This window comes from Myotis lucifugus, unplaced genomic scaffold (assembly GCF_000147115.1).
Source record: "Myotis lucifugus unplaced genomic scaffold, Myoluc2.0 scaffold_1, whole genome shotgun sequence".
Classification (NCBI taxonomy): Eukaryota; Metazoa; Chordata; class Mammalia; order Chiroptera; family Vespertilionidae; genus Myotis; species Myotis lucifugus.
In genome coordinates, this window is record NW_005871049.1 from 6,223,202 (window position 1) to 6,235,875 (window position 12,674).

A 12,674-nucleotide genomic window follows, 5' to 3' on the forward strand; every position below is an offset into this window, starting at 1 on the left:
TCTGGCAAATGGCTCTGTGCAGGGCTTGGGCGGAGCAGGTCCCACAGGATCAACAGGGCGGAGGGAGCAGTTATGGCTGCTCTCAGTCCGTCCCCAGGGCTCTGCCTCTCTGTCCCAGCAACCGCTGCAAACCTCGGAGGGACCGTAGCCAGACAGTCCTGCTTCTCCCGTTTGAGTCTGGGTCCCTAGAGACTCGCCCGGATCTGGAGCTCAGAGTCTGAGGCTCCCTCCGGATTGAAACAGTCAACCGCGCCCTCAGCCACCAGCCCGCGCCGTGCGCACTCCGCACCTTAGTATTTTACTTCAGCACTGCGCCTCCTCTGATTCTCGGTTCCTCCTAGTTGTAGAACTTCCACTCAGCCAGCCTTCCTGTGGTTCTGGATGATGTCCGTTCCGTCTTTTAGTTGTATTTTTGAAGTGGTTGTTCGAGGCAGCAAACTCCGGCGTTAACCTATGCCGCCATCTTGGTTTCTCCTGTCTCACATTTGACTATTGGGAGCCTTTTCTGGGTGGTTTCTGGATCCTTTTTTAAAAAATCAACTTTACTGAGCCTATAAATCATATGTATTAAAATGCAGTAAAATTGCTGTTAACTATCACAACCACTAATGTACTTACTTGCTGTGAGGGTAGATTTGCCCTTTCTAGAATTTCATATATATTGAATTATATAATGTACTAGTAGCCCGGTGCACAAAAATTTGTGCACTCGTGGGTGGGGGTTAGGGGTGGGGCCAGATCCCTCAGCCCGACCTGCACCCTCTGTCCTGTTCCGGGTCCCCGGCCACTCCTGGCCTAGGCACAGGCCTATAGGCTTGGGGCGGCCTCGCTCCCGAGGCCCCATTTTATCAAGAGAACAAAGTTGGCATTAGTTACAGCCTTCACCAAACCTAGTACAGGGCATCTGTGTATACAACTGCCTCCTTCATGTGCCTGCTTCGCCCTACTGAATTACTAACATCTTGAGGACATAGCTCTGTCGTATACTGCTTCAATTTCAGTGCCTGGCCTTGTGCCAGGGACCTGAGAGGGTTTGCTGAGTGAGTGAGTGAATGAGTGAATGAATGAGTAAGTGAATGAGCAAGCAGCTACTGGGCGGAACTCGGCAGAAGTTCCGGCCCTGCTCCCGGCTGCCTGATGCAAACCCTGGGAAGTTCCCGTCTTGTTCCCAGTGGCCAGGTGCCCCTCTCCTGGCTGCATAGTTCCCACCCCACTCTCCAGTGCCTGACGCAAACCCCGGGAAGTTCCCGCCCTGCTCCCAGCGGCCCCACGCCCCTTTCCCGGCTGCATAGTTCGCGCAGGGCAAAGGCGGCCCGGGTTCTCCGCCTTTGCCCTGCCACCCGGCTCTTGCCTGCCACCTGGGTTTCCGATCATCGTCAGCGGCAGGCGGCTTCTTCCGTCCTTCCCCTTTCGCCTCCCATCATTGTGCCTACGTATGCAAATTAACCACCATCTTTGTTGGCAGTTAATTTGCATATTGCCCTGATTAGCCAATGGGAAGCGTAGTGGAGGTACGGTTAATTACCCTTTTTGTCTTTTATTAGATAGGATATTATGTACTCTTGGGTGTCCTTTTGCTCAACATGATGCTTTACAGATTCATCAGTAATGTTTCAGACGTCAGTAGTTCTACATCTTTATTGCAGAATAGTTTTGTGTTGACTGGATATACCCCTTTATCAATTCAAATATTTGTGGATATTTGACTTATTTCCAGTTTTTGCATATTATAAGTAATACTACACCCTGGCCAGTTTGGCTTAGTGGATACAGCGTTAGCTGTTGGGCTAAAGGCTCCTGGCATTGATTCTGGTCAAGAGCATACACCTCGCTTGCAGGCTCAATCCCTGGCCCTTGTTGTGGTGGGTTTGGGAGGCAACCAATTGTTATGTCTCTCTCACATCTTTCTGTTTCTCCCACCTCCATTACACTCTCTAAAAAACCAGTGGAAAAATATCCTTGGGTAAGGATTAACAAAAAAAAAAAGTAATATGAACATCTATGTACAACTCTTTGTGTGGGCATATGTGTCAATTTCTAGGTAAACACCTAGGAGGGGCTTGTTAGGTGGTATGGTAAGTACATATTTAACACACTGTTTGCGGGTAGTTTTTATCGCACGCTAACAGGTGGCTCTACTACTTACAGTCAACGTAAAACGTATAAATACGTTTCCCGCATACAATGTGTTAACTTTATGAGAAATTTCCAGATTGTTTTCTAAATTGGTTGTACCATTTTATATTCTCACCTGAAGTGTTTTGTTTTTTTTCCCATTGCTATTTGTTAAGCCATAAGTCTTAGGGAATTTCCCTTACTTTTTATTTTGCTGATTGCTTTGGTCATGATATTCTTTAACATGCTCTATTATCTTTTCTACGTATTACTGGTGATAAGAGCAGGAGGGTTTTTCCTGTTTTTGTTTGTTTTATATTTGTTTTCTAATACATTTTTATTATTTCAGAGAGGAAGGGAGAGAGAGAGAGATTAATGATGAGAGAGAATCATTGATTGGCTGCCTCCCACATGCCCAACACTGGGAAACAAGCCCACAGCCCCTGGCATATGCCTTGACCAGAATGGAACCGTGACCTCCTGGTTCATAGGTCGAAGCTCAACCACTGAGCAATGCCAGCCAGGCACCAACTTACTTACTTTCTCTCTTTCTTTCTCTCTTTCTTTCTTTCTTTCTTTCTTTCTTTCTTTCTTTCTTTCTTTCTTTCTATTTATTTATTTCTTTCTTCTTTTTAAGGAAGTCAAAATTAATTCCCTTATATCTAAAATCTAGTTAACAGCAATTTAAAAATCTAGTAGTCAGTAGTTATATTTACTAAATTTTCCACAAAATATGACTTTAAATTTATAAGAGCTATCTACAGAAAAATTTTCCTTTTATCAGTTTCTCAAATATATCAATGTTTTGTTATAAAAGTATGTTCATAATTAAATTTTTAAATTAAATTTTGGGTATATAAGAAAATATAGGATTGTGCAAAAGTAGGTTTACAGTCATGAATATGCAAAAACAGTTTATTCTTATATATTTCTTCTTACTAACAAGTATACCTACTTTTGCCCACCTCTATGTATAAGGTTATGAAGACTAACATTAAAAATGCATGTTAGTATTACCTTCTTTGTGTGCCCTCTGCAGTTTTCATCTACTTGCCTCCCTTCTGAGAAAAAAAATCCCTCAAGCTTTATTATTTTAATGTTTTTTGAAATTGACATCCAGTATGACTCCACTTACATATTATTTGGCACTAATCTTTTTTACTTATTGTAATTTTTAAGGTTCATAGTCTTTGACACTAATTTTTTTAACTTCAGAGAGAGAGATGGAAACATTGAATATGACAATGAAACATCGATTGGTGACCTCCCACACATGCCCTGGGGTACCAGGAATTGGGACTACACTGCAACCAACTGAGCCACACAGGCCAGGGCTTTACTTAATTTTCTTACATTTATACATATTTGTTGTATTGCTGTGATTCATTCTTTTTTTTTCCCCCATCTGCTAAAGGGTATTTCACTATTTGATAAAATCTGTTTTTTGATTTTAAAAACAAAACCCTAAGCCAGTGGTTCTCAACTGTCTGGCCCTTTAAATACAGTTCCTCATGTTGTGACCCAACCATAAAATTATTTTCGTTGCTACTTCATAACTGTAATGTTACTACTGTTATGAATCGTAATGTAAATATCTGATATGCAGGATGGTCATAGGTGACCCCTGTGAAAGGGTCATTCGACTGCCAAAGGGGTCGCAACTTACACGTTGAGAACCGCTGCCCTAACTGGTTTGGCTCAGTGGATAGAGCGTCGGCTTGCGGACTCAAGGGTCCCAGGCTCGATTCCAGTCAAGAGCATGTACATTGGTTGCGGGCACATTCCCAGTGGGGAGTGTGCAGGAGGCAGCTGATCGATGTTTCTAACTCTATCCCTATCCCTTTCTCTCTGTAAAAAATCAATAAAGTATATTTAAAAAAAAAATCTGTTTTGTTAGTGGACATTTTGAATTGTTAGCAATTTTTTGATATTAAAATGCTGTCATGAACATTTTTATGCATGTTTTCCAGTAAATGTATATAGGAGGTTCTCTAGGGTAATTTCTTTAGACTTCAACCCATAAGATGCATTATAAAATTGGTGTATTGATAGACTGGGAGACTTCACATAGTAAATTTATTATGACAATTGTGTTTAAATTACAAAAATGTTTTGCTTGTGTACTACAGTATAACATAAAATAGGCTTACTTTGGCTCTGGCCAGGTTGCTCAGTTGCTTGGAGCATCATTCCATACACCAAAAAGGTTGCCGGTTTGATTCCCAGTTATGGTTTATAAATTGCAGGTTCATTCCCCAGTCAGGGCACACATGGGAGGTAACCAACGGATGTTTCTTTTTCTCTATCCCCTCCCCCCTTTCTCTCTATATATATCCTCTCTCTTTCAAATGATGTCCTTAGGTGAGGATGAAAAAAAGGCTTACTATGGTTTAGGCAGAAATATTTGGAGAATACTATTATTGGGAAGAATTTGCAGAGCCTAGGTCAGTGATTCTCAATGGGAGTGATTTTTTTTTTTCCTCCCAAGGGGACATTTGATATTGTCTGAAGATAATAGTGGTGTTCTTAGCTGTAGGTGGGGGAGTGTTGGGAGATGAGTGTGTGCTACTGGCATGTAGGTGGAGGCCATGGATGATGGTAAACATCATACCGTACTGCAAGACAGCCCTGCACATTATACAGTTATCTGGCTCAAAATGTCTATATTGTCAAGGTTGAAAACCCTGATCTATTGCATATATATACTAATAAAAGGGTAATATGCTAATTAGACCAGATAGACTGGACGTCCTTCCAGACAAAAGCCGCAGCAGCTGCGAGGGCTGAGGGCCGGTGGTACAGGAGAGGCGGCAGCACTGGCAGTTCCAGCACTTATGGCCCCTTTTCGCCGAGGCAGCACGGGAGGGGTAGTGGCGCTGGGCCAGTCCTGGTGCCATGCTTCCACAGAGGCTGGATGGGGTGCGACCAGCTGTGCCTCAACCTCCCACAGCCTCTCCCCCAGCTGGCCTGGCCCCAGATCGCCCCCCACCCACCAGTGGGCAGGGGGTGGGGCAAGCCTGGTTGCCTCCCGCAGAGGGAGGCCAGACTGTGGCATAGGCCCGCTCCCTGGGGAGCGGGCCTAAGCCATCAGTAGGACATCACCCAAGGGCTCCCGGACTGTGAGAGGGGGCAGGCCGGGCTGAGGGATTCCCCCCATCCCCAGTGCATGAATTTTCATGCACCAGGCCTCTAGTTGTGTGTGTGTGTGTGTGTGTGTGTGTGTGTAATTATTCCAATATTTTAAAGAGGATGTGTCTATTTTTTCTCTCACTAGCAGTATACAGATATTCTGTCTTCACTATCTTGGTTCACAATTGATATTGGCAGGACCTTGAAATGTTTGTCTGAGTGGAGCAGATGAAATGCTCTTTCATTGTCTTCATTTGCATCTCTCACAGCCAGTGAGGCTGAGAATCATTTTCTATATTTATTTGCATTTCTTAGTTTGCCTTACCTGTCTTCTAGCTATTTTCCTATGAGTTCCAGTGTGTGCACGTTTGTGTATAAGAGCTTTGTATGACTTCTGTATATTCTGATTATAATTTGTGTACTGTATTTCAGATATCTACTCCCAGTATGTTTTGTGGTTTTATTTCTTTTTTCTTTAAAAGAAAAACCTTTTGGGGGGTGGGAGTGGCCGGGGAGAGGTCAATGGGGGAGAAAGAAGACCTATGTAATACTTTAAACAATAAAGGATTTAAATTTTAAAAAATGAATAAAAGAAACATCTTTTACTTAAATAGAAACACCCTTTCCTTAAACATTTTGTGAAAATAAGTATTTTTTTAGTATGTTATTTTTACTTACTAGAATTTCTTTTTTATATGTCAGTACTTTTGTGGGCTCCCTTTATGCCAGAGACATTTTTAAAAAAATATATATGTTATTGATTTTTTACAGAGAGGAAGGGAGAAGGATAGAGAGTTAGAAACATTGATGAGAGAGAAACATTGACCAGCTGCCTCCTGCACACCCCCTATTGGGGATGGGCTGCAAACAAGGTACATGCCCTTGACTGGAATCGAACCCGGGACCCTTCAGTCCACAGGCCGACACTCTATTACTGAGCCAAACCAGTTAGGGCTGCCAGAGACATTTTGACAAATTTCTATGGGATCTCTTAAGTTTGTATCTATCTGAAGATTGATTGCCTGGTTACTAAATAACTAGATACAAAGTGAAGAGAAGTGTTTACCAGGTTTTCATAAAGATAATCATGTTATTCATAGCTGCAAATTGGAATATATAAAACTATTTTTATTTCAAAAAGGTTGGAGACGTGATAGAGAAAAGAGAGATGATCAAGATGAAGTTTCCAGTGTGAGAAGTGAAGGTGGTAATATCCGAGGTTCCTCAAGAGGCCGAGGAAGAGGTCGAGGACGGGGAAGAGGCCGAGGCAGAGGAAATTCTCGATGTATGGCATGATTTTTTTTGTGTGTGTGTGGTTTGTTTTTTTAATATATTTTTATTGATTTCAGAGAGGAAGGGAGAGGGAGAGAGATAGAAACATCAATGATGAGAGAGAATCGTTGATCGGCTGCCTCCTGCACGCCCCTTACTGGGGATCGAGCCCAAAACCCAGGCATATGCCCTTGACTGGAATCGAACCTGGGACCTTTCATTCTGCAGGCTGACACTCTATCCACTGAGCCACACCAGCTAGATCTTTTTTTTTTTTTTTAGATAAACTGAAAAATGTGTGTAAGCCTTCAGCCTTAGTTTTCCCCCTATCTCATACGTAACAAATTTACTTGTCTGATAATATAAATGATTTTATTTTTTATCCCTTGAAGTACTGTACTTTGAATTTTTCTTTATAGTAACTTTTTCTGTTTTTTAAAAAAGTTTGTGACCACCTTTCTTTTTTTTTCTTCTCATCAAGTGAACTTTGATTATTCATATGCTTATCGAGAACATGGTGAAAGGACTGATCAACCATTTCAAACAGAACTTAATACCAGTATGATGTATTACTATGATGATGGTACTGGTGTACAGGTATATCCTGTGGAAGAAGCATTGCTCAAAGAGTATATTAAGCGCCAAATGTAAGTTGATAAGCTGTAAGTAGATGTAATGATAAAGTTTGTTGCAATATCAAAAGTTAACATCATTGATAGCATTTTGTATTGTATTGTGATGTTTTAAAAATGTTTTTATTGATTTTAGGAAAAGCAGGGGGTGGGTTGGGGGGAGAGGGAGAGAAAAACATCGATGTGAAAAACATCCATTGGCTGCCTCTTTTATACCCTGTACTAGGGATCGAACAGGCAACCGGGCATGTGTCCTGACTGGCAATTAAACTGGCAACCTTTTGGTACATGGGATGATACCCAACCTACTGAGCTATATATCAGTCAGGGCTGTATTGTCTTTTCTTTTTTAGGATATGTTGGTAAAATAAGTATTTTTAAAAATTTATATTTGGTTCATGTTATTTATGATATTGCTTTGTCTACTGTTTAGGTATTTGCTTAAAGGATATTACTTATAATGTCATGGCATAATTATGAGTAATCTACACTAATAAAAGAGAAACATGGTAATTGGCGTACGACCGCTACCCTTCCCATTGGCTAATCAGCGTATCCTTATGCAAATTAACTGTCAGCCAAGATGGCGGCCGGCAGCCATGCACTGAAGCGAGCAGGGAGGCTTGCTTCCTCCAGGGACTGCAGCAACTCTAAGCAACTATTACTATGTTGTAAATAAGAAGCTAAACAAAACCGGCTTTCAGTCAGCCCCGGACCGCAACATTGTATCGATGGTTTCAGCAGCGAGGCCTCAGAGCTAAAGCTGGCCCAGAATAAAAAAAAAAAAAAAAAGAAAAGAAAACAAGGAGCAGTTGGGAGCTTTTAGTCACCTGCCAGCCGGAAAACAGCCCTCAGCCCCTCAGCCAGCCTGGCCAGGCACCCCAGTGGGGACCCCCACCCTGATCCAGGACACCCTTCAGGGCAAACCAGCCGGCCCCCACCCGTGCACCAGGCCTCTATTCTATATAGTAAAAGGGTAATATGCCTTCCGGCACCGGGATCAGCGTGACAGGGGGCAGCGCCCAAACCCCCTGATCAGCCCTGCTCTGTGCCTGATAGGGGGGAGCTCCCCAATCCCCTGATTGCCCTGCGGCTGTGTGTGACAGGGTACAGCGCACCAACCCCCTGATCAGCCCTGCTCTGTGTGTGACAGGGTAGAGCCATAACCTCTCCATCGGCCCTGCCCTGAGTGTGACAGTGGCAGTGCCCCAACCCCCCGATTGGCCCTGCTCTGTGGGTAATAGAGGGTGGCGCCCCAACCCCCCTCCACGGGCCTTGCTCTGTGTGTGACATGGTAGAGCCATAACCTCCCCATTGGCCCTGCCCTGAGTGTGACAGGGTGCAGCGCCCCAACCCCTTGATCCGCCCTGCTCTGTGTGTGACAGGGGGCGGTGCCCCAACTCCCCTATCGGCCCTACTCTGTGAGTGACGGGGGGGATCTCCTCAACCCCCTGATCGGCCCTACTCTGTGCGTGACAGGGGGCAGCGCCCCAACCCCCTGATGGGCCCTGCTCTGTGAGTGACAGGGGGCAGTGCCCCAACCCCCTGATGGGCCCTGCTCTGTGAGTGACGGGGCAGCGCCCCAACCCCCTGATCGGCCCTGCTCTGTGCGTGACGGGGCGGCGCCCCAACCCCCTGATGGGCCCTGCTCTGTGAGTGACAGGGGGCAGCGCCCCAACCCCCTGATCGGCCCTGCTCTGTGAGTGACAGGGGGCAGCGCCCCAACCCCCTGATGGGCCCTGCTCTGTGAGTGACAGGGGGCAGCGCCCCAACCCCCTGATGGGCCCTGCTCTGTGCGTGACAGGGGGTGGCGCCACAACCTCCCCATCGACCCTGCCTTGAGTGTAACAGGGGGCGGTGCCCCAACCCCCCAATCGGCCCTACCCTGAGCGTGACTGAGGGTGCCATTGCAACCTCCTGATCCGCCCTGCTCTGTGCATGACGGGGCGGCACCCCAACTCCCCAATCGGCCCTGCTCTGAGCCTGACCAGGGGCTGCACTTAGGGATTGGGCCTGCCCTCTGCCACCCAGGAGCAGGCCTAAGCCAGCAGGTCGTTATCTCCCGAGGGGTCCCAGACTGTGAGAGGGCACAGGCCGGGCTGGGGGAACCCCCCCCCCCCCAGTGCACAAATTTTTGTGCACCGGGCCTCTAGTTAAATATAATAGAAAACTATATATTCTAAAAGAGCAAGAAGTTTGGATTGTTTACAAATTTTGCAAATAATATGGATGGAAGGAATAGTGATTTTATCTTTTAAATTTTATTTTTCAATTACATTTTACATTCATTGTTACTTTGTTATTTCAGGTATACAGCACCATGGTTAGACAACCATATACTTTACAAAAAGATTGTCTTGAAACTTTCTTAGCAATTGACTTCAGAGTTTGAAGTTTCTGTTTTAACTTTTAAGTTTTCATTCTTTGACACATTAAATGAGTACTACCTTATTTTTAGTTGATATTTCTTACTCTATCTAGTTCTCATAATAGTTGCTTTCTGAATACTGAAATTGGTTAAGAGAACATTAGTTTGTTCTGTTATCTTTAAGAAAAAAGATAGCTCTTCATATTAGTGTAGTATAGGATGTTTGCATATTTACATAGTGTTAATATAGTGGTGGAAAAAAAGATGTTTCCAAGTGATTTGCTTCACCAATTTGCTGAAATTTTAATTTTTGTAACCTTACGAGGTGAATAATGCAAAAAGCTATTTTTGAAAGGGCACAAGCATGTTAAAAACATCTATTTATATTTAAGAAAGAAAATGGACCCTACTCTGTCACTAGAAAATAATTTCTTTAAAAAAATATTTTATTGATTTTTTACAGAGAGGAAGGGAGAGGAATAGAGTTAGAAACATCGATGAGAGAGAAACATCAATCAGCTGCCTCCTGCACACCTCCCACTGGGGATGTGCCTGCAACCAAGGTACATGCCCTTGACTGGAATCGAACCTAGGACCTTTCAGTCCGTAGGCCAACGCTCTATCCACTGAGCCAAACAAGTCACGGCTAGAAAATAATTTCTTCATCAGCAACATCATCTAGATGTTGATTTGATTGGCTTACAATACGAAGCAGCTTGTTTATTTTGGTCTTGCTTCTTTATTTACAGTTAATGCAAACACTTTTTATGGACAAAAAGTGTTTGGCATGTGGCTGCCAACTTCAAACTACTATTCCTATATTTTTGTAACTCTTTTTCCCAGATCCCTTCTGAGACCTGGCAGTGGACTTTGTGTCTTTGAGGTTTTTCATACATAGTAGGCTCATTGATTAGGGTTTATATTTTTCTCTTTAAGAAGTTATTGAAAAACTTTTACTTGTGGAACATTATGCTGAATGAATTTTGAAGAGGCTGAGCCGATTATGGAGTTTTTAAAATCATTTTAACTGAAGATGTATACTTTTTTTATGTCAAAATATTGAAAATTCAAGATTTTTGTTATTTCTAGCTGGGACAGTCCTTGGCAGTAAGATATAGATATGAGTATGTTTATACGAAGTTTCAAAGAAATATATGTTATAGATACTAGGGTGATTTATGAATTTCACAAAGTACTAGATTAAAAGGCATCTTAATGATTCAGAGACATTTTCACTAAAGAACAATTTTAACTTCTGAGTAAATAAAATGCCTTAAATGATTTAGAATTTAAGAACATATATTTGTCCTCATCACATGCCAGGCACTGTGAAAGGGCCTTTGAAGTATAACAAAAATCAGAATGTTAAATTTTTTTAAGACTTAGATTATTTTTCACTGTTGAAGAATAAAGTATTTACTAATGTTGCTGAAATGTCAGTAGTATTTCCCTGATGCAAGGGAGCTTTGCACTGTGATAATTGGATAAATATAAGAGTATAAAGAAACAACTTGGATATTTACATTTCTAAAGTAAGATATTTTTTCCTCCAGTGAAAAGTAGGTCAAAGTCAGTTTTCATTTATAGGTGATTTTTTTTCATCACAGGTAGAATTTGACTTAAATACTTAAAGTGTATCTTAGTCACCCAACCTTACACCCAAATGTATGAGCACCCAACTTTGCAAACTTTCTCTCTAATTTGGGAACAGTATCGAATTAAGCTGCTGACCATATCATTATTGATGTCATGTATTTCTTTTGAATTCTACATTTCCCTCCATTTATTATCTTGATCTGTCTCTTTAGAATTCTTATTTTTCTATACGGAAGCTATAATTTAAACATGTGTTTCTCAAGTGCCATGTTAAATATATTCTTCATATTTGTATGGAACTTGTAGTTATTGATTATACCGTTTGTTCACTCATATTTCCCTCTATAGTGTCCTAGGAAAGATTAGGTGTTTAAGTTTTTTTTGTCCCCCCCGCCCCCCCACGTACCTCCTGATGTCATAAGAATTCTTTGTTTAGTTATTTGCTGTTAAATCTTAATGTTATTTATAGTATTTATCTCCCCATCAAAGAAAGGGGGAGATCTTGCATTATTTAAATATATAATTGTGTGTGTGCCTGAGCCCATGTATTTACTAAGTTTTTCACTAAACAGTGTACTTGATTACTAGGGTTCAGAAGTATTGAAACAATGTCAGTACCCTGTCAGTTTAGAAAACAGAACAAACTGTAATGTGCTCTGTAAACTTGACAAAGAATACTTCCCATATACCATTCTTCTCAGTGATGGGGAAAAGTTGGAAGGTAGTCTGTTGACATGTATTTAGCTTTTGTTATTTGGTGTTTAAACAAAGCAAATAAAAACAGCTTTGTAATGAAAATTTTCACCTAAGTGACTCATTTTAAAAATCAGTTATTGAACTTTTAAAGTAAATTGTGGTTAATTCTTTATACTTACTTAAAGGTGATCTAAGTGTAAAAATTAGTTTTATTTTACTATTAGTTTTAGATTTACTGTCAGTTTTTGGGAAGATAACTAGTATTCTAAAATTTTTTCTACTCATTATTAACTTGGTAGGATTTTGGTGTTTTGTTTTTTTCAATTACATGCAATATTAGTTTCAGGTATACATTATAGTGGTTAAACAGTCATATTCTTTACCTACCCCTGATATGGCCCATACCCAACTGGCACCATTTTCAATCTTATATAATAAAAGCCTAATATGCTAAGTGTCCGTTAGTCCGTTCAACCAATCAAAGCGTAATATGCTAATGATATGCTAAGGCCACTCAACCACGCGCTATGACGTGCACTGACCACCAGAGGGAAGACAGTTGACTGGTTGACCAGTCTTATGACATGCACATCCCCCGAGGGCTCCCGGACGCAAGAGGGCACAGGGTGGGCTGAGGGAACCCCCCCCCCTCAAGTGCACGAATTTCATGGACTGGGTCTCTAGTTATTACAATATTATCCACTATATTTCCTATGCTGTACTTTTATATCCCCATCACTTCCAGTTTTATAACTACCAATCTGTACTAACAACTCAATCCTTTCACCTCTTTTGCCAACTCCCCAAACTGCCTTCTCCTCTGGCAACCACCAGCCTATTCTCTATATCTATGAGTCTGTTTCTGT

At 42.1% G+C, this 12,674-nt stretch overlaps 1 protein-coding gene across 19 annotated transcripts in view; it reads left to right on the forward strand.

The window, feature by feature from the left end:
- LARP1B (La ribonucleoprotein domain family member 1B) overlaps positions 1-12,674 on the forward strand; it is an 87,417-nt gene that overhangs the window by 12,866 nt on the left and 61,877 nt on the right. For 18 of the 19 annotated variants that reach the window (XR_002829418.1, XR_002829419.1, XR_002829422.1 and 15 more), the window contains 2 exons: positions 6,386-6,529; positions 6,998-7,163. Coding sequence is in view for 10 of the 19 variants with exons in the window: in XM_023754262.1 (XP_023610030.1) it covers positions 6,386-6,529; positions 6,998-7,163 (310 nt within the window). In the remaining 9 variants the exon portion in view is untranslated. The remainder of the gene's footprint in view (positions 1-6,385; positions 6,530-6,997; positions 7,164-12,674) is intronic. The other variant, XM_023754265.1, reaches the window with a different exon arrangement.